This window comes from Pempheris klunzingeri, chromosome 12 (genome assembly GCF_042242105.1).
Source record: "Pempheris klunzingeri isolate RE-2024b chromosome 12, fPemKlu1.hap1, whole genome shotgun sequence".
Taxonomy (NCBI): Eukaryota; Metazoa; Chordata; class Actinopteri; order Acropomatiformes; family Pempheridae; genus Pempheris; species Pempheris klunzingeri.
In genome coordinates, this window is record NC_092023.1 from 10,826,861 (window position 1) to 10,848,747 (window position 21,887).

The 21,887-nt window shown below is 41.9% G+C and overlaps 2 protein-coding genes across 2 annotated transcripts; both read right to left on the bottom strand.

The window, feature by feature from the left end:
- Window positions 1-1,115: 1,115 nt before the first annotated feature.
- On the bottom strand, window positions 1,116-10,291 carry ppp4r3b (protein phosphatase 4, regulatory subunit 3B). The gene is made up of 16 exons (XM_070840751.1): window positions 9,857-10,291; window positions 9,195-9,250; window positions 8,652-8,750; window positions 7,844-8,467; window positions 6,978-7,055; window positions 6,477-6,593; window positions 6,243-6,359; window positions 5,473-5,604; window positions 5,165-5,267; window positions 5,022-5,063; window positions 4,506-4,664; window positions 4,152-4,321; window positions 3,901-4,040; window positions 3,626-3,774; window positions 3,380-3,519; window positions 1,116-2,344 (listed from the first exon to the last, which is right to left on the bottom strand). Exons 1-16 carry the CDS (start codon window positions 9,996-9,998, stop codon window positions 2,240-2,242), a joined length of 2,373 nt encoding a protein of 790 aa, XP_070696852.1. The 5' UTR covers window positions 9,999-10,291; the 3' UTR covers window positions 1,116-2,239.
- A 708-nt stretch (window positions 10,292-10,999) lies between these two features.
- pnpt1 (polyribonucleotide nucleotidyltransferase 1, mitochondrial) lies at window positions 11,000-19,945 on the bottom strand. The gene is made up of 28 exons (XM_070840702.1): window positions 19,743-19,945; window positions 19,475-19,535; window positions 18,949-19,023; window positions 18,701-18,806; window positions 18,545-18,594; window positions 18,356-18,419; window positions 18,224-18,271; window positions 17,970-18,083; window positions 17,497-17,683; window positions 17,121-17,172; window positions 16,868-16,925; window positions 16,609-16,705; window positions 16,416-16,518; window positions 15,714-15,784; window positions 15,480-15,516; window positions 15,304-15,370; window positions 15,074-15,163; window positions 14,898-14,951; window positions 14,545-14,654; window positions 14,307-14,378; window positions 13,850-13,913; window positions 13,660-13,743; window positions 13,379-13,462; window positions 13,118-13,224; window positions 12,835-12,890; window positions 12,595-12,673; window positions 12,432-12,479; window positions 11,000-12,349 (listed from the first exon to the last, which is right to left on the bottom strand). The coding sequence occupies exons 1-28, from the start codon at window positions 19,859-19,861 to the stop codon at window positions 12,194-12,196; spliced, it is 2,313 nt and encodes a 770-aa protein (XP_070696803.1). The 5' UTR covers window positions 19,862-19,945; the 3' UTR covers window positions 11,000-12,193.
- Between the last annotated feature and the right edge of the window lie 1,942 nt (window positions 19,946-21,887).

Consider the following 21,887-nt stretch of genomic DNA (forward strand, 5'->3'; position numbering starts at 1 on the left):
CTGCTGAGGTTTGGGAGAATGGTTCAAATGCAAAGGAGTAGTTCAAAATCAATTAGAAATTTTGCAGCTCCAATTGCCAAATCCTTAAATTACTAAAACAAAGCTAGATTCACAAGTTCCATGTCAGGGTCACATTTAATTTCAAAACTTATCAAATAAATTCATACAAATGTTAAGAATGGATAGTGGTAGTAAATGCACTTGGTACAAATTCATCAAGGGAGAGCAAAAACAGTCATATTGTTGGATGACGCTAACAGACAGGAGGGAAGACAATTCGCTGCTCGTGTACTGCTGAACTCCTGAAAAGCACATTGGAAACCATTTTACTCGTGCTCCTGTGCTGCTGCTGCTGCTTGTGGTTTAACTCAAATGTCTGTGATCTAGTGTTTTTAGCAAATTTTTGCCTCTGCCTCTCAGTGTGCTTGTGGTGAGACCAGGAGAAAAGATGCAACACTAGAAATGTTTGAACCTGACACTGAAATGTCTCATTGCCTTCTGACATTTTCAAACCCGTTTGTTGTGTCAGATATACGGTTTGATTAAAAAAAAAAAACTGCATTGTATTGAGTCTGGGGATAAATGATCATAACTAGTAAACACAGCTCATCCAATCATGGAGTTTGAATTACACTCTAAAAAGTGTTTTCCTTCAGCTTATTTTTGATCTGTAGAGTTGTTTTTATGGACAGCACAAAGAAAACATGGACAAACTATGGAACAAAGCTGAATACTTCTGATCTGGTGCTGAACATTGTGGACCTTCAAACTGGGATAAAAGACCATGACATCTCATGCTCCTTAAAACTCACTAGAATCATCATAAATCATAAATGTTAGAGGTTTCACCAGCTAGCAGTGTTACAGTGCACAGACAACACAGGGTAGCTTTTTGTCTCTGATGCAAATTGAACTCTGAACCTGAGATCTGTCTGAGAGAAGGGTGCCAAGAGTCGAAACTCCTGAAACCAGAGTGTGCGCTGAATCTACCCTAAAGCACACCCACAGCTCAGGTTTGTCACCCAGTCAAAACAAAATCTGGGCTACGTGTGCATCATGAGGCCACTAACTTCGCAAATCTGCTAAGATACAAAACTCCAGACATCCTCAAAATGTTGGCTGCAAAAATGACTTTACTGCAGTTTTAATGTTATTTTTTAAAACCAGCATTTGCAACTTCTCTGCATTTTACATTGAATCAAATGAACTGGACTGAAAGGGTGAACAGTGACCCCACCTTTTGTGCGACAACAACAAAAATACACAGGTAGGTAGGCATCTCTCTCCCCTTTGAAAATCAGATCAGGGGCAAATGATTAAAAAGAAAAAAAAATAACATCTGTACAGTACTTTTTAACAAAGTCATGAAATACAGGATTTCTGGCTACCGCAGTCCTGTGTGTGAGACGTCGTGTGTTCTGTGTGCCTTGGCCAGACGGACGCCATGGCTTCTGAAGGTTTGAGTCCTGCTCCTCTGGATCTAAGCCTCATTACTGGTACGTTATGTCATTTGTCACCTCCCTCGTCTGTCGACATTGAGTTTAATTCTTCTATGCTGCCTAGATCCCTCTATCCCCGACAAAAGTGAACAGTTCTGTGGCAGGGCGGCACACACTACTTCAGCCAGTCAAGCTTTCTATAACTATGACGGCTAGTCCTGCTAGCCTGACTGGCCTGCTGAACAGTTCGTGCTCTGGCTGGTTGTGTTCTGGCCTCCTCTGTCTCTGGAGCTCATTGGTTCGGGTTCGAGAAGGATGGAGAGTTCAAATGAGGACATGCGAGTTCCTGTAGTACCGCAGCTGCCTTGCTACTGTTGCTATAGCAACAGAGCAGAGCTGGGAACCGCCTTGGCACTGTTATTTCCACCGCAGCCTCTCTAGTCAGTGAGAAGGATGGTGGATGAGGAGGAGAAAGTTGTGCAGAAGGAGATCAGAACTGGGAGAGTGTTGCGAAGGGGGGAGGGTTTCAAATGATTAATGAGTTTCTCCTCAGGAGAAAAAAATGGAGATTTTGGGATCTCCTAGAGGAGGCAGATGGTAAAAGAGGTAAAAATCAACTGGCTGAGGGTGCAGATTGATCCAAGAGATCAGGAGGGACCGAGTGAGGTGGGAGCTCGTCTTTGCCCGTCTCCTCAGTGAGACTGACAGGCAGCACGGGCAGGCCAAGGACCAATGAGACGACCAGAGGAGGGAGGATGGGAGGGACTCAGTGTCCGCCACCAAACAGAGGACTATTAGCCTTAAGAGCTCAGGCGGGGCCGCTTCCTTGGAGACTGCTCTTCCTCCTCATCTTCTTCCTCTTCATCCTCATCATCAGGGTAGTCCACCAAACCAACCAGAGCCGTCTGAGACAGGAAGAGAAACAAAACAAGCAAGGCAAAATTAAAACGTTGTTTGTCAAGCATGTGTAACGTCCTTCTGTCTGCAGGGTTGAAGGACAGCTTTGTCCTTGAGACAACACTAGAAACACGCCTTGAACAAAAGGACACGATTAACGGTTGTTTTTCCAAACCTGCAATCTCTAGAAGTGAAAAGGGTGACAAGATACAAAACTTAAATGAGGTAGGGGGCTCAGGGGGATTCTTAGCGATTTTCTTTTGAGATAAGAAGATACATTTCATTTTGATAAACAAATCCAGACATTTGATTTTTTTTGTTTAAATCACAATAGCTAACAATAGGCAAGATGGGCCACAGGTCAAGCTGGCACACTGATGGACAAACACACACAGAGGAGAGAGCACAGAAGCAGAGATAAGAGGATGAGACTAAGGAGGGGATAGAAAACGTTAAGCTGTCTCATTCTGAAAAGGAAATTACGGGATACATAACTGAGTAAAGAAATGCTGTGAACTAATGCTAGCCAGTTTACTGAACATTACATATCAGGAGTCCGTTCCTCTTTAAGGCAGTGGCTACTGTGTCGTTAGCAGCACTTTATTTGCTAAGGCAGCAGGTAATCAAACTTGACTCACAACAAACTCTTACATGCCATGAACAATCATACTCGCATTATTCATTTCAGCCTCAGTGGGAAAAGAACAGCCGCACTGTAGCCTCCAAACATGACAAACGTGACAAAAGTACGAGCTTAACTATCTCAACTTCTGATCTGCTTCAGGCAGATGTCATGAAACAGATTAGATCAAAGTTTACATCTGGACCATCACAGTCTCACAGAAATGACATACTACACTACTGATTGGACAATCTGATAAAGTTGGTGCTAGACTGGATGAGCAAAACAAAGACGGATGTACAGTTTGAAAGCAGCAATGATGCTGGCTAAAAAGTGGCTGCAGTAAATAACTGGATTAAAACAGAGTGATCCTGGACTCAGCTGTCAACTTCACAGCACTATTAAGAGAGATGTAAATTACCTTCACGACTGGTGTGGCAGGAAGAGCAACTGTTTTGACAGAAGAAGCTGAACTGTTGTTTGGAGTGACAGCTGGTGAGGCAGGTGGGATTACAGCAGCTTTCCCATTATTGTTGGCACCATTAGCTCCGTTGGCAGCTCCTGCAGTAATAGAGACTGTAAGTATCAAACTAACAGGGCCGTTGCAATCTGGGGGAAAAGAGTTTCCAGGGAGATGCATGCAGAGCAGAGCACCAGAGCAGCTTACCTTTTTTGGCTTCCATGTACTTGCCGTAGCTGTCAGAGAAGTCGTCCTCCATTCGGCTCTTCTCCACAGCTTCTCCATCATCGTCATCGTCGTCGTCATTGAACCACAGCTCCTCGTCCTCATCCAATGACCGTGCATCTCTGCGATATCTACATGGAGGAAAACTGCTTCATGAACTCCAGTCATCTACAACATTTCTGCGGGAGCAGAGGAAACTGGGATACTTAAAAAGGCTTAATGACATCAGCTCTGAATTGACCAATCGGTCTACTCACCTGTTGAGTCTCTGACTCTGCCTGTCTTTTTCCTGCTCGTACCGGCCTTTCAGGCCCTTGAAAGTCTGGACGTACTCAATGGATTCAAGTGCTTTGTAGAAATTATCTACAATGTGAGCTATGAGAGACTTGATGTCCTCCTGCAAAGACAAAACATGGCAGAATATCAGAAACTCAAGTTTCAGTGCCACATGCACACACTACACTAAACTAACAGTTTTCAGTAACATGTGTTTTGTGAGCCTGCTCACCACTTTAATGAACTCAAAGAGCTCTATGATGGCTGAGTTGAGGAGGTTGTATCGGGTGCCGTTGTCCAGCAGGGCGTTGATAACAGGCTCAAACAGGTTCCCTTTGATGATGTAGCGGTTGTAGTACTCATCCTTCAGACCAATGATCCTTCGCATGAAACGCAGGGCACCTTGGACAAAAACAAAACAACAATTCAGACCCATAACTTTGCTATGGTTAAAAGCATGACTGTATACTTGGTGAAGGTTAATTCACAAACTAAGATGACCTCTGACAGAATAGACAGAGGGTGAAAGAAAGCAGCCGGAAGGTGTGTGCGTGTATGTGAACCATCTGTGCATGCGAGGACTTACAAAGAGCGAGGAAGGTGTGTTTTGAGTTCATGAGCACCAGCACTCTCCTGAGCAGGTCTTTGTTCATGATGTAGGTCTTGATGTGATAGGTGTGGTGCTCCACACAGAAGGTCAGAAGCTCCAGGATCAGTGCCAGCAGCTGGGCTGTCTGGAAGTTGTCTACACAAAATAAAAACAAAAAAGGACATCACAAATATAGAATGCAACATTTCTAAAATCCATATTAAGCTGCAGACGACATCTTACAGTTCTGCCATTTTTCCAAACACATGCCAGATAATTTTTAGTTGTTCAGTTTAAAGAAAGTGAGCGATCTTTGCGCTATAAGATAAATATACTTGTATGCTCTGTCTTTGCAGCTTTGCAGCTCTGGAGCTTCAATTGAAGCCAGAAGAGGCACTGGTCATTTATTTCTGGTGGTTGCCGGTTAAAGAAATTAAGAGTGTAACAACATTTAAATATGTTACTATCAACTGCAAGAACAAATATTTTTCTAAGTCTGGACCTGACACCCACCTGGACAGACCGGGTTGATCTTAGTTGATCCCTCCTGCAGATCTGAAAGGTCATGACACAGAATAATCAGTCAAATTCTCTATTTATCTTACAGTCTAAAACACTGCAGTTCAGTGTATGTGAGGCCACTATCCCCAGCTCACCTTTTGAGTTTTTGTCATGTGCAGTGTTGGCCAGCAGAGGAGCGGTCAGGACATGCATGCAGTACTTGTAGAAGAAACTCAGAAATTCTGTCTTCTCAGTTTTCTAAAAGGAAACAAATGAAGAGAAGCTTTGGTAATGGCTGTCCGTTTTTGTTTTACCGTCTGGCCACAGTGTGTCTGGGAGGCAGCTTGACTTAGGGGGGAAAATAAATTCAGAAAATAGATACATCTTCCCACGCCTAACAGCAATTAAGCTACCCATGCATATTTTTGCCATAACAAATCTTGAGTGTGTTGGTTCTGCTTACATTGGTGGAAGCCAGCATGTTCTCGGGGTCGATGAGCGTCCTGAGCAGACCCATCAGCTGGACAGCCCCTCCTAACTCTGGGTCAGAGTCGCAAATCATCTGCTTGATCACAACATTTATCAGCAGAACATCCTGTAAATAAAATAAAGACACAGAGTTAAAAAATATGGTCAAAATTATGCACTTTAGGTCTGATGGTGTACAATGGTGAATTCGAAGTAAAAGAAAAATTCAATAAACTTTGACCGATATCGTCTTTCCTACTGGAAGGAAATTTACTTCAAAGACAGACTGTGAATCCCATGAACGATACAGGCGAGTAATGTGTAAAATACTCACACTTGGATAAAACAGCCATTTTGATATTTTGAGTTCAATTCAATTACTTAACTCAAGTGCTAGAGAGGAGCATTGCTCTTGGAGCCTGTAACGCTTTATGTGCGCGTTTACATTTCCATTTGTAAAGCTTTTTGCAACGTGTAGTCTGTGTGTAAATGTCATGCAGCACAGAGCTACAAAAGCTGTACGAGGGAAATGCTGTAAATGTTTGTACACCAGGCGGTACACAACACTTGATACAAGTAACCATCTTTGGAATTATGTATTGTTCCTATCATCTGTTCAATTATTCCTTTTATCACAACAATACTGTGCTACATACAACTTTTATGAATATGTAGAACTTTATGCAGTTCCAGGCCAAACCAAACTACTTCCTGCCACTTAAAAAGTGCTGGCACGCTTGTTGACAATGACGTTTAGATGCTTACGTCGTCTGTCTGCTGTGGTTCCTGCATGACAAACTCCCTGACCATGGAGGGGCTGAATTCCACCAGGTAAGAGAAGATGTCTGTAGCTGCTGCCCTCACCTGCAGGTCATCCATTCCCTTAACAGGAGAATAGCACGAGTTGAAAATGGGATAAAAGAGAGTATGTTAACCCAAAGAACAGTTTAATTAACACCAACTTCATATATTCACATTCATGTAACCCCCAGAACCCACCATGACAATTTCTAGAGCAGGTAAAATGCCTAGATTTGCTAGAGTTTTGAAGAAAGCATCCCTGTTTTGTGGCTGCAACGTTTGTGAGAAAGCACAAAATTCCTTGACAAAGTTCACCTGAGGAGAAGAGGGAAAAAACAAAACAGACATCAGTGCAAACAGTTTAAGGTCATTGTCAGTTTCCCCAAGCATTGTTTCATTTGACAGATTGTACAACCGTTCAGACTCAAACAGTCATATTTTCTCCATTCCAGCATGTGAAGCTTCCTAAGTTCCTAAGTTGAATAAATGACAGCTGCATAGACCAATATAATAAATTATTCCCAATTTCACTCTCAGAGAAAGCCTAAATTGTTCAATGAATGTGGTTGCCAACTTGTATTACATGCCAACAGACAAACAGGTAATTCACATCAAAATCACTTTGAAATCTTGAACAGAACTGTCAGTAAATATTTATCCCTAACACTGGCGTGAAGATTTGAGTATTGGTTGACTTACAAGCTCTCTCCTTTTACTGTCGTCTGTGGCTTCATCTGTGAGCTGTGCAAAGACCTCTGTAAGGAACTTCTCATCCTCCTGTGACACAGGAGAAACCAGGTTAAGATATATAGACAATGAAGACATGAAAGTTTAAAATACAAACAGAAACAGTTGTATACAACAGTGCATTCAAGTTTTGCAGCAACAAGAATGAAAAAAGTGAACTATTCCAAAGACATTGAAAGAAACTCCCCAGATTCTTAGAAACAGCCGTTTCACTTCTCATTAACCCTGAAATACAATCATAGGATGTCGAACAATGTAACATGAAATGGATGGACTGTGAAGTACTGTTTGTTCCATGAAAGTGATAATATAGTACAAATAATTTTCAACTAGCACAAGCCTCACAAAAGCACTAAGTAGAAATAAACTTCCATGCAAATGAGTTGAGTTCTGCCACTTTGACAGAATGGCCTTTTAAAAATATTTAGTATTTTATATTTCTCTAATGGGTCAATCACCACAAAACCTGAAACGCCCATAAACTGAAAAGTCTCCTGAGCAGCCATGTGTACTGTTCGATCACAACATGAACAGGCAGATTATCACAATCAAACTTAACTTAGATAAAACCTTACAATTATTGTTTGGAACCACACGGAGGGCAGGTTCTCATGATTTTATCAAACAAAATTTAGTCAGTGGCAACACAGTGGAAAACGAGGGACTAAACTAACTGAACTACACCACAAATTTAGGAAATACTAAACCTCTTCAACTGGCACTAAAATGTACAGAAAACAGAAAACCCCATAAGACAATGACTTGGTGATAAAGTGTGCCTTAAAGAATAATACACGTTACCTGGTGTGAATTCTTACCTGCAACATACTGACAATCTCCACCTTGTTGAAAAAGATGAAGGAGGTGAGTGTGGACAGGAAGTTGTCCTCAAAGACAGATGGTGTGGGGAGAATGATGTCCTGGATGTACTGCACTCGGTAGGTCTGGTGGATCTTCTGCCTCAGCTCAGAGTCCGTGATAGGGATCACCTCCTTAAACTTTGCCGTCTTGGTCAAGAATTCCCGGTGCCGTTTAGGCTGAACCAGCGCTGGGTCATACTCAAGGCAGCCCACCACATCCATGATACAGTCGTCAGAGAACATCACCTCAAAGAGGGCTGCCTTGTTGAGGAACAAGACACCTCGGACAATCTCGTAGAGGTGATGCAGGCCTTCCCGGTTGTCCAAGTCCTCGCATACTCTGAAGAGACCCAGGAGTTTCTTGATGTAACCCTCGCTCATTAGGGCCAGGGCAAGTTTTTCCCTCCGGATGGGCGAAGACAGGACAGAGGTAACCAGGTCAGCGATCTCTTCCAGTCGGCTTAGCTCGCATGGAGGGAGCTCAACCAGGTGGCTTGTCTCTGGAATCTCCTCAAAGCGCTCCTCCTCCGACTCGTCAATGGGGTCCTGGGTGATGTCAAGGGCAGGGTCCTTGCCTTGAACCTGGGCAATAAATAGTTGGTAGAAATTAATTGAAGAATTATACTAGAAGCATCAACTGCCTCTTGCCCTTCATGAAAGTGACAAAAGAATTTCATCACCAGCAAACCAGCAACACTCCAGTTTGTGTACTCCCCAGTGTTTTAAAACAATGAACAAAACTTAGGTAAACCTGGACTGACTTTACCTGGCAAATCTTCTCCCAGATCTCATCGCAGCCAGCCTTTTCCTGGAAACTTAGGGCAAGGTCATAATTATCTGCTTCCGACCACACAATCAATGTGTCCTGGAAGGAGGACAAAGAAACATCAAACTGTACGCAAAGTAACACTTATCATATTCACAGACACACTCAAATGCAAAGGTTGCAAGAGGTCACTCACAAATGTCACATGTGCAAACACCCTTTCAAAAGAGTTAGACCTTGCATAAAGCTAAACACATTCACATGCTTTCATGTCTGTAAATTTAGAAAACAATAAATATGCATACAGTTTGTTGCTCCTGTAAATAATGTGACCTGCCTATTACTTGGTTTTAAGTTTACAATGGGACCAGATACTGAATTTCCATTGTCTGCATTGCATAACTGTTGCCATGATTGTCCAGTAACAAGTGTTGGACACTTGAAATGATGAAATATAATATTCTAATATCCAAAATACTTAGAATCTGAATCTAATAAACATGTGAAATGTTAGTGATCCAGTCTCAGATGATCTATTCTTACCTGTTGTTTCTGATATGCTGTATTCGGGCTGATCTTTGACTCCAATAGTAGAGATCCTAAAACACAAAGACTTGAGTAACTTTTTACTATCAAGATAGGACGAATCATCACAAGAAAGACCTCCAAATAATAACTTTACCAATTCTTCAAGGTTGAGGTCAATTAATGTGCCCATGGGGAAGTATTTTAAGCTAAGGAGACACTGTGAAACGCTGAATAAAACAATACTGCAAAAATATTAAGATACACTCACAAGCTAAGGACTTGTTACCCGCGGCTTGCCTCATCAAATGTTAATTATTTCTCTAAATGTGTGCATGAACACATTGTGGTTTAATATTCTTAGCAATATCAAGTTTGTACGTTTAAGACTGGACTTGAAAGGCCCCCCATGCTACCAAGATCACGTCGCCTGCTAAAATCAACGAGTTTGCTAGCATCAGCTATTCATTTAAAGATTGCCTTTTACCCAGAGGCAGCCCTTATTCTGGTTGTTCAAACACCGTGAAACCTTAACTTTCAAACGCTGCAGCAATTACACAGAGGCTCGCTCAATAAGTTTGCATAGTGGCCAATTGAAGCATTCTCTCCGAACAACCAGGGTTAGCATGCTAACGCAAGCTAACGTAAGACCAGCGCGGCTATGCTAACAGGGAACTTACCGTCTGATTCGGCCCGGACTAATAATGATATTCCCTTCAGCCGTTCAACAAATGTAGACGAGACGTGTCCGGTACCCCGGTCGTCCCACTGCCGTTCTTCATTCAGCGTATATACTTTTACTCGCCGCCGAGTGTCCGACATGGTTAGCCGAGTCGGAGCTAGCAGGCTAGCTGGGCGCTAACAAGCTATCACCTCACCCCGTCTGGTGTTTTCCTACCCTCGACCTGTTAACTTTGTTCCCACCCGCATGTTATAAAACATGCACGTCTAAGTAAAGTTCACAACAGAAGTTAAATATATGACTCACTAATTCATAAACTCATTACGATCGCGGTGTGAAACCACTCAACAGGAGGCCGAGTATCAAACAGTAAAATTCTCAGAGAACACAACAACTCTAACGGCCTTCTTGCTAACGTCCACAGACCGCCATCTTGTAATCCGATCTTGTGTTCTTTTTCTTCTTCGACGTCAATCAAGCGCTAACCGCCGCGGGGTCTCCTCCTCCGAGCCGCATCATCCAATGGCAGGACGGCAGCGCCAGGAGGGCCGCCTACAGGCCAGACAGGTAATAGCAGCAGCAGGTACATACCCATCACATTATGTTCTGTTCCTCTACCTGCTTTTGTATCAAATACAACAACTTAATGCATTCAAATGGTCTTAATCTTATATGCAGATGATATTATATCTTGTTTGCACGGTCTGGAGCCAGAAAGAAGTGGATCTGTGTGCACAAGTAAATATATTGTTTGCACAAGACCCGACTGTTATTAGGCAAATTAACAGAAGCCTAAAGCACCTCATTACTGGGAACCCTACTTGACTTGAGAGCTGATTGAATCATCTCGGATCATCTTGGATCACTATATGCCCTTGTAAGGTCCTAGCCAGATTGTCTGTTGTGCCGCTCAGTGTTCTTTCTTTCTTTCTGCCTGTTGTGTCAGTGAGTCCTGCTCTTGAATCTGCACTCAAACATTTCAAGTTATAGCTGTTACAGTACAGTACTATACTAACACGTGTTTACACCTGCACACATCTCAGTTAACATGTGTATTTATCTCATTACTGTTTACAATGCACTTATACTTCAGACCAGTGAGCAAAAAAGAAAAGTGAGCAAATGATTTAAATACCACCTCAGTTTATTAGTAGATATTAAACACCCCCAATGTCATCCTGCCTACAAAAAACACTCCATGCTGCAGTTATTACCGTACTTTCCCTGCCTAAAGGAGGTCAGTTCTTATAAAACTGATAATGCTCAAAGTCATGTTGGAAAGTACAGGGGACTACTTTTTTCAAGTTCCCAACATAAAACTCAGACAACTGAATTTTCTCCCCATGGACATCACATTTTAACGTGGTGAATATTTCTGCCAGTTATAAATAACTACGTAATCATACTTCTGCCAGAGGCCGAATAATTACGTAAACAATTCTGCAGCCAGATAAATCACCACTGGATACCAGGTCCAGGCAGGGTGATACAGCAGCTACTGACACTCCTGAGCCTCTGGGTCGTACATCTAATGGGTGTAGGAAACTGTCTATCAGATTGTTTAGGAGCCTGCCAGCTGAACCCTGCACATATCAAGCAGTTGTGTTATGTCCTTATTTGAGCCTCCCACCCAGGAATTCCAGCAGCTACATATGAAGACGACCTTTTTACTTGTGATTACAGTGATGCACATCTGGCATGTCAATGTTGGGCTAGATTTGCCTGTACATGATATTTTTTGATAGAAATAGTTGTGAATTTTAACACAACAAAGCAACAAATGCATGTTTTATTTACACTGACCCATAAACTGTAAATGCAACCAAGCATAGAGGGAATATTCCAAAGAAACAGTGTATGTCTCCCTCTCTGCCTTCTTGGTCTATATTTTAATCCTGGCTGCTTTGTGGACACTTTGCTCCTATACCACAAGACATGGTATTATCACACAATGCTCGCTGAGGTGGCAAATATGAAAACAAAACTCTATAAAAAAGGGGGATACATAAAAGTACGACAGATTTATCATTTTTCAAATCATGTGTCTCCTGCTCATTATCATCCAGGTCTTCTTCTCAGTTTGTACGTATCCACAGAAGCTCAACGACAACAGGACAATGTATTTGATGAGTTGCTGTTCACTCCAAGTGTCGTTTCATCACGTCCGTACCCACAACAGCGGGGTAAACCTCATTATGTGCAGCACTCGTTCAGTTTGTAACAAGATCTGATGCTCTCGGTTTGGTAGATTTCTCAACACGACTGTTTTGTCAGCCTACTCAGTTTAAATCCACTTTCAAGGCAAATCCAGAAGTTAGCCTGGTGTGTCGTCGCGTCACAAATCTGTGCCGGTCGTGTGGTTGGCGCTTGAACCCACGGAGATGCTCTGTTTCTCACTTAGTGTCTTGACGACTGCTGTGGCAGTAGACTGGAGCACTTTCCGTGAAAGTCTCATTCTGCCATCTGTTGGGTCCCGTCCAAAGTACTTGACCTGTTGGCGTATGTCCCGTCAGAGAATGAGAAAGTAGAACACACCAGTTTTGAAGATGCAGTCTTTAGATACCGACACCTACCTGTATCTGGTGTCCCACCTCTAAGCCCAAAGCACTTGGATGTTTGATCTAAAAGGAGAAAAAAACAAAGGAATGCCCTTTAAGTAGTGGTTTCAGTCTCCAACACTCAGAGGAACATGGGCTAATACACACGCTAACAGTATGCAGAGGCAAATTTACTGACCCGTTTTTGGTCAAGCTGTGAGTTGTGCAGCAGGACAGCGCTCATGTTGGGATAAAGTTTCACCATCACACCGATGTCCCTGAAGCAGAACAGGAAAAGGCTTCAGCCATAGTTTGATTCCCCAGTGTGATTTTCTTGACTATTGAGAATAAAATGTTCCTAGATAGCATGCTGAAACTGAGTGCTAATGACTGGCAGCGAATACTGGTTTACAGTAAATATTGCAGTGTATCAGTTAACCTTATCTCAGTGATGGTGGCAGTGTAGACAGCACCAAACTCCAGCTGCTGCTCTTGCTGCAACACAAAACAGATATACACATGTACGTCCATTCACATACTGTATATGCACAGCCATCAATTTACATACACATACAAACAGCATCATGCTCAGGTAAATGTCAGACTCTATATCAGCACTGTTATATGGTCTGGTGAGCACCATTCATGACATATCATTATGGTTTAAACATTAGTTGTTTTTTTTTTTTTTTAAAAGGGCCCAAAAAGTGGTGGAGACTCACATCATCTTTGCAGATGTCACTGATGAAGTCTTGGGCTTCGTTCATGGCTCCTGGTGTTGGAGCGAACACAGAGAAAGTCTCCTCGTCCACCTGACTTATTGTCACACCTTAAGAAGACAAAAACAAACATGCCGTTTCCACACTGTGTTAAGGAGTTGGTAGTGAGTAGTAGACTGAAAAAAAAGGAAAACTGCTCCTTCACAAAGATGTCATGTTTCTGGTTAGGTTCCTGACACCATTACATTTTAGATAACACGTTACCTGTTTGAGCTTGTAGCCTGCGAAGGTTATACCCGCCTGGACCAACGAAGCGTGCTCGTTTGGAAACGGGCACCCGGACATTTTCTGGTGAGAGAATAAAATTCGCACACATCAGCTACAAGACACAGTAAAATGTGCCGAAGGTTGGGTGGGCGTTGTACTGGACCCCATGACAGGCGACACCACTCCCTACCCCTGACCTAACTTACCTTTAAGCTGCCTGACTCCTACTCTCTCTCTCTCAGGCAAAGAGCACATTTACATTTAAGCACAAAACTTACCAACAACCGGTCCGTTCTCCTTCCGAGCCTCTTTGGGTTTGACTATACATTTGTTCATGATGCCCAAGATTTCCCTCTTCGCCACTGGAACATAATAATAATAAAGAAAGAAAGGCCATCAAACCACCAAAAATATGTGCACAATTTATTCTTTAAAATGTTCAGTTTCATTGAAATTTGATGAGCACACCTGTGGCCTGTTGGATGGCCTCCATGACGACCTTCAGAGGCAAACCTGGGATCTTCACATCAGCCTGTAGGTTAAATAGAGGTGTGTAATATGGACCAAAAGATTAAATTTAAAGTGCTGTGATAAACTAGCATCTGTAAATAGTGAAATGCCACCAGAACTCAACAAAATAACAGTTTAACGTAGTCTTTGGCCTCCTCTCTTTGTCCCTGCTGGCCATGATACAGTCTTCCAAATAAAACAACAGGATCCTGTTTGGCTGCTGTGACAATGATTCAACACAGCGTGGCAGTATTTTATAATAAATTATGTATTTATGATAAGCTCTAAATAGTCCATGGTTTCTTCTTTAATGTCTCACATAAGGTAAATTCATTCAGTTTCCCTCCCTTGTTAGCTACAAAATGAGCCAAAAAGCTCAGTTGAGACATGTGCTGTGAGTTATCAGACACAGTACCTGTAAAGCAGTGATGCCTCTGTTTGTTCCCGCCAATTTGAAGTCCATGTCTCCAAGGTAGTCCTCTATTCCCTGTTGAGAAAATAATAATTAGCTCATGTTCAACATCTCTACTATAATTATGGCGGGGCATTAATTAAAACTTTCTGAGGATTTATGTTGCGTAACTACACTCTTTCTTCCACTTGGTAGTGATAAATGGGTGGTCACACACTCGCTGTACTTGCACTGTACGTACCAGAATATCAGTTAGTAATCTGTAGTCTTGGATCTCAGCAGGTTTCTGTGGGTTGGCCTTGGAGATGAGTCCGATTGCTACACCTGCCACTGCAGAAGAGATGGGCACACCTGGGGCACATACGAAGTGTAATATTCAGTACGTTGTATCACAAAATTGCCCTTTAACAAACGTGAATAGTGACCATGGAGCAACACATAATCTAGCTATCCTATCCTCTGTATCTATCTTTCAATATCAGATCACATTGTAACTGCAGCCATCAAGTCAAGTTAAAATAATGAATATTACCAATTTCACTACAGGCACCATCAACAGTAAAAGAGCCATTTCATGCATTCCCACTCCAGTACCTGCGTCCATTAGAGCAAGGCTGCCTCCACATGCTGAGGCCATTGAGGAGGATCCTGAGAGGAGATGAAGAGGTGGAAATAGGGAGAGGAAGATGAAAAAGAGCAATATGTATTCAGACATTGTAACCCCACGTTCACGAGGAGCCTATTGTTTTTACGCTGGTCAACACACTGACCGTTTGACTCCAGCACCTCAGCGGTGACTCTGATGGTGAAAGGGAAGTCTTTAGGAATGACCGGCCGCAGAGCTTTCTCAGCCAGGGCCCCTGAAGGGACACAAGCACACAAACGTGAGAAAATACAAACACATCCACACACACACAGACTTTTTCCATAACATTTTTGATGGGAATGAGCAGTTAGCACAAAGTGAACACAAGCAGAAGATTTAAATTCTAACACAAACCATGTCCAAGCTCTCTCCTGTTGATGCCTCCCATCTTTCCAGTCTCATTGGTTGCATATGGAGGGAACTGAAATTAAGGACAAGATTGATTTTAGGGTTCACTGTGAAAAGGATACAGAACCACACATTTAATTATTTATAAAACTTTAAAAGAATGAAAACAGCATTTTACTTACTTCATAATGAAGCATGAAATTTTTGTCCTTGATGCCACTGCAGAAAGAAGATGAACAGAAAACCTGTTTGTTAATGCAGGCTGGCACATAGTGTATCATCCTGTGTGGCAAACCTGCCTATGTGCTGTGGCATTCAGATCTACACAGGAAAGTACTGAAAATGTGGTTTAATGTCATGATAATGTATACAGTATGTGTATATAGTATGATTGTCATAATGAGTGACAATGGTACCTCAGAGCTGTGGTGACAATATCTGTCTTTACGCTGGATTCCAGCGAGTCAAATGTGACGCTGCACAGCACCTACAGGAAGAGGAAGAGGAAGAGGACGAGGACTGAGCTGTCTCTGTTCGAAGACCAGACATCGACATTTTATGGAGTCAAGACAGAAAAAAAAGAACCTCACTTGTCACCCTCGTCCACCTATCCCATATATTGTCAAACCTATATTGTTTTAACTTTCAAAATTGACACCAATTTTCTGCGTCTTCCATCACATTAGGGCATCTGGCCTTTCTAACCTAAACAACAAAACTAATGAAATAAACTAAATTCACAGGAAATGTCTTCAGTTTTAGTGAATTCAACGAGCACGAGGGTATGTTCATTGAGACTAGGATGTCTACATGACAGTGAGTCAGTTCTCATCACAAAGTGTCGTGTTTGCATTGTAATATCAATTTTGAACTTATTAAACCCTGCCCCTGACAAATACCCCTATATTATAATTTAAAAAAAAACTAAAACTAATACAGAAACTAATAAAAACTAAACTACAACTCAACAATTTTAACCAATAAAAAAACTAAACCAAAATAAGCAAACTTACCCTGGAAAATAACTGAAACTACAGTGAATTGAAATAAAAATCTAAATTAAATAAAAATAAAGCCTAATGTGACTATAAACTATAATAATGCTGCTCTGTGCCGACCTGTGTTTGTCCTCTCTGGAACAGAGCTGAGCCATGCAGCGGTTTGAAGAGGTCGACATCGCAAGAAATATTCCTTAAAGCCGTCAACGCCCTCCCATCACATCTACAGGCAAAATCCAGTTGTCACTTCACTTCCAAATGCACATCATGTGTCAAGAGGAGATACATTAATTTCACCATGGGCGGTGCTTACCTCTTGTACTCATTTAGCACTAAATTGCGGAAGGTTTCTTTGCTCACAGTGTTGAAGGATTCGATGACTTCAAATTGGTCAGCTTGAGGGAACCTTTCTACACATGGAAGACATAAGTTGACACTCTTCAGCTGACAGATAGAAACACAAATCAAGTACACAGACCCAACTGAATTGAAATGTAATTAATATAAATAAAAATACATGAGCGTGTGAAGAAACTGAAATTCTTTCCACGTAACATAAATACTGAATTTACCTCTTACACTCTCTTCAGTTTCTAGTCGAATTTTGTTGATAGCTTCATCTCTCGAAATCTAAGATTATGATAAGATTGTTACCGTTATTGATCATGAGATAAAGACACGTTCTGAAATACATAAACACTGCCATGTTACAGAAACGGGACACATCTCTGACTCTGGCTGCTTTAAATGACTTTAAACCCACAACACAAACAGACAGCTGAACACATATGAGTCAACATATGAGGAATAGATGTCAGATTTCACCTTATCGTGAGTATAATCGGTGAAAACAGCATAGATCCTCTCTGAGGCTACTCTGAAAGGAAGAAAAGGAAAAAACAAGTCATTACTAGCATCTAAAACTTTAAGAATCCTATTGTTGTCACTCAGTTTTAAGTAATCAAGCTCAGATACTACATGAAAGTCCCCACATTACAACATGTAATCCATTACTGAAAAATGTCTGCTTTTTGCCTAATTTACAGAGAAAACAATTCCTGAAATCTATTTTGTTTTGTTCTGGAAATGACTTTTAAATAAAGTCCTAGTGATATACTGATGTTTTACCACGACATATACAATGTCTGCTAAAATATCTAAATACTCCTTGTTTTGACAACAGTTTCATGACCGATCTTACTGCGAAACGTGCTCGACCATGTCAGTCGGGACAGAGAAGACCTTGACCGGAGTGCGTTTGGTGACTTTCTGTTCTCGCACCAGCTGCTGGATGGCCAGTATGATCTGCTGGGTGTGTTTGACTCCCATCTTCACTGCGTGGCAAAAGTCCTGCTGCAGCACGTTCTCAGCAGACGCCTCGATCATCACTGGAAGACAAAGAGTCACATTAAAGGCAGAAGAGGGGCTGATTAATAACCTGTGACACTGAGCTGAGCATCGTCTACACCTCAGAAAGCTTAATTTGAGGAATAGCTTGCTGTACCTTGTGCAGCAAAGTTAGGCTATTTGACCAGAAACGTACACTTTGTAACTGCTTTAAAAGCAGCTTCTAGTTCATTGAATTATGACATATCTATGCACAAGTTCTAATACAGTTTCAGTAAATAAACACCAGAGTTCCCGCTGGGAGCTCAGTGGTGTTTTCCAACTTACCCACTTGGCTGCTGGGAGCTCCAGCCACAATCAGGTTAAGAGTGCTAGAGTTCATCTCTGCCCTGGTGGGGTTGATCAGTAACTCTCCATCTACCATACCCACACGCACAGCACCTGTAAAAACACACAAGTAGTTTAATGATGTAACCAGAACTGAAATGGTACAGATAAGTAAAAGATTAATTAGTTTTTTTTATTTAAGGTCAATAAATCAAAATATGTCAATAGGCCTAAATCTGAAGTGTGCTCCTCACCTATTGGTCCATCCCAGGGGATGTCAGACAGGGCCAGAGCAGTGGAAGCTTTAATGAAAGAAAATAGTCCATTAGTTAAAGATCTAAAAACTATGCTCTGTGGACAACATGGATGGCTGAGATTTAACTCACCTGCATTAATAGCCAGCACATCTGGATCATTGACACCATCAACTGCCAGCAGGTTACAGAGGATCTTCAAGAGTGACGAACATACATGAAGGACACGTGACAAAAAAAAAAAAGGTGCACATTAATATACGTGTTTAAAAAGAAAAAGAGGGCAAAACTATTACAACATAATGGTGAAAGTGAACTTACCTGAGTATCATAAAAGTAACCGGGAGGGAACAGTGGTCTGATCGACCTGTCTGAGCAACACAGACACGAGGAACCGTTAGTCAAAGGCGTCCACAGAGTAACATCAGTGCACAGTCAAAGGTATACATAAAACAGGACACACTGATATCAGCACACCTATGAGTCTGCTGGTGAGGATCTCGTTGTCAGTGACACCCAGCTCTCGCCTCAGATAGTTAGTGGGGATTCGACCTGCAGCAGCTGCTTTCTGTCTGTAATCCACCTGTCAATCAAAGTGGACATTCATCCAACAGACAACCCAGGCATCCTTCTACCAAATCCAATTATATTACAGTAGCAATTGGAGTAGCAAGGTCTGAATGAGGACAATAAAATATAAAATACTGTAATGTTAGAGAACATACCACAAGAGGCATGAACTGAGACGTAGAAGGTTTGGTTTTGCTCACAGCGGTCACCATCACTGAGGTCTCTCCCAGCTTCAAAAAGCGACAGACGTTAGTTACCAGAAAATACATAAATGCACATCACACATAGTATCAAACATCAGGGATTGCCCAGTTCAGTCCAACAGCACAGTTGAATTCTTTTCATGAAGATATCTTCACAGCATTTTAAGCTGAGAAGAGCCACACAAGCTTTTAGTGGGTTACACATTACACTTGGGCTGGATTACCAACTGGCGAGCCCACAGGCCCCATATTTCCAGATCATTCTCCAACTGTGTTAATTTGATTAACTTCAGCTTTGTTTTGCAATATAGATCACTAAAGCTAAAGTGGGTCAACCCAGCACCAATAGATTGTGTATATGCAGAGCAGACTGTAATAGTAATAGCAGAATTAAAACATGGAGATGCTTAAGCACATATATATTTATATATATGGGGAATATGGATAAAGGTGGACACCAAGCCACTTCCAGGTGTACCTGTACTACAGCAGATCCATCAGCAAATCTAGCAAACCTCCCTGAAGAGATCTCAAGTTTCCTATAAAGAGAAAAAATGCTTAATTCATCAAAAAGTCCGAGATACTAAACCATTAATCATATTTTGGGTGTGGTTACGAGCTCCATGAGTAAAAGTGAGGACATCAAAGAAAAGGATCCAGTTTGACAGAAGCCATAATAAGCACAAATCCCGCCTTGCTCGTTAACAGTTATTGGAAGTGAATGGAAGCTGAGAAAGTCAACTCACTTTTCCCCAAGGTCCACTCCCACCCTGCGTGGATTTGCGTGGCTCCTGTAAACACTGTGGTGACACTGACGGACGTGAAAGTGGGCAAACGAAGGCCCCAGACGGAGCAGATGCCTCATATTTAAACACCACGAACACAAAACAAAAAAAGCGGCTGTGTACAGTCAGTGCCTTTACAGTTTAGACACACATGGGGGCATCCATGTCAGTTCGTCACATGTGCGGAAGTACGTAGCAAAGCCGCGTCTTCTGATTGGCCCGGCCGAGGTGAGCGTGTAACATCAAAAGTGTCCGTAGCACCCGGACACAACAATTCCGCTTCATAGTTTCCTCAATACCTGAGTTTGATTAAATGCCCAACAGAGGTGGCAAAAAATATGAATACAATCCCTTTAATCTACATTCACGTTTCCACGTGTCACTGGCCATTTAAATGCTCGTTTTATGCAAATTTTGTCCCTTCTCAGCTTCCGTCCTTCAATTTAAAGTAACATGCGGTTGGATTTGACTGGCAAGTGTGATTTTTTACCCCTTTACATTTCTACATTAATCATCAATTGATTATCATAGGCTCATTTCAGTAACTGTTCGACTTACAGGTAATAAAACTAAATTGCCGATTTAAAATAATGTAAACGTATCTAAAGAGTACCCTAAGACTCAAATGTGCAATGTGAGTTTCATACCGTTAGGTGTCAGCATTGTCTCATAAAGGCAAGGCAAATTTATTAATACAGCACCATTCAGAGACAAGGCAATTCGAGTGCTTTACAGGGAATTAAAACAACACACAGAAACATTAAAACATTAAGATTCACATTCACAAACATCAACATTTCAGTTAATAGGAACGTTTATCAATAAAATGATCAACTACCACCCTTTCATAATACACTCATCATTGTATACTGTATAATTTGGATCTTAGATGTACATAAGAGTATTAGATAACTACGATATTTAAGATCGCCTTTGAAAATTTGTCCCATTGTTTTTATTAGTACTCATTAATTAGCAACTACAGCTGTTTTACTCATATATGCATTACTGAAACATTACGGGCCTTTTGTAGTGCACAGCAAATCAGAAAAACTCCTCATTCTGTCTGTATGTTCACATTGTCAAGAGGCTCCTCTGCTCCAGCCAGCTGTTCCAGCTGTTAAACTGTGAAATGTGAAAAAATGTGCCCAATGCGCCTCAGACACCCTCTTGGTTCGTCCGTCGGTACATCAGGCAGTCAGTGAATCAGTGACCTTGCTTTCTGATCAGACAGTCAGTCTGGAAGTTAGCCTGCCAGCCATCCAGTCAGTCACTGAGCCAACTCACCAACAGTGGGGGCTGCTGCAGTTGTTATGGCAACAGATGAGTGTTAACAGCAACTCTAACACTCTCTAGATTACTTTCACGCATGCACACACGTGCACACACAAACACATACACACACTCCAGCTAATTGCAGGGAGGGATAGCAGGATTTCACACAATTGTTCACACACACTGAAAGCTCAAGCCTGCTTTCTATTAGTATTATCTTGTTTCCATGGCTCCGGGACACATCAAGATCTCATTATTACCAAGCAGAGCCATGAACTATTAGTGTGTAATGGACCAGTGGGTGTTTTGTGGTAGACTACAAGGATCACAAACAGCTCAGTGGAAGATGCTGTGTTGCTTTGTCTAGAAGAGGCTTTACTTTTTCAGGGAATCTTCTCATGTAAAAGTCCATCGACCAACGTAGAAATCAATTGGTTATCTGTCAACTGCCTGTCAATCAATATATCAATGGCTTATTAAACCTCTCACTCTGTGACCCTTGAAAATATTTGGACCACACGGTGTAAAGAGACACGGCATCAGTGATCAGTTATAACAGTTTGGTCGTCATTTTCTTGGTCAGAGTGTAGGAATAATGTCAAAGGGGCTAAAGTCTGTGTGCGCCCCGTTCATTTTAGGATTTAAGAGGTTTAAGTGCTTTTCTGGTTTTCATGCTGCTGTGTTTGAGGAGGTGACAACAGGACAGCCTGCATGGGCGCTTCACTGATCTCTGTTATACACACATGAACACACACATGCAGATTTTACAGGCTTTTCAGCAGGGGTGACAACTGTGTGTTTTTTTCTTGGCCCTTGGCAACCAGGCATGGC

What these genes read in the sequence shown, in the direction of transcription:
- ppp4r3b (XM_070840751.1), bottom strand. Translation starts at nt 9,998, where the DNA reads ATGTCGGACACTCGGCGGCGAGTAAAAGTATATACGCTGAATGAAGAA. An exon ending in ACACACCTTCCTCGCTCTTT is followed by an intron (nt 4,322 to 4,505) that starts GTAAGTCCTCGC and finishes TTTTTGTCCAAG; the next exon opens with GTGCCCTGCGTTTCATGCGA. An exon ending in TCTTTGAGTTCATTAAAGTG is followed by an intron (nt 4,041 to 4,151) that starts GTGAGCAGGCTC and finishes TTGTCTTTGCAG; the next exon opens with GAGGACATCAAGTCTCTCAT.
- pnpt1 (XM_070840702.1), bottom strand. Translation starts at nt 19,861, where the DNA reads ATGAGGCATCTGCTCCGTCTGGGGCCTTCGTTTGCCCACTTTCACGTC. An exon ending in CCTTGCTCTAATGGACGCAG is followed by an intron (nt 14,655 to 14,897) that starts GTACTGGAGTGG and finishes TATGTGCCCCAG; the next exon opens with GTGTGCCCATCTCTTCTGCA. An exon ending in CAGGCTACAAGCTCAAACAG is followed by an intron (nt 13,225 to 13,378) that starts GTAACGTGTTAT and finishes TGTCTTCTTAAG; the next exon opens with GTGTGACAATAAGTCAGGTG.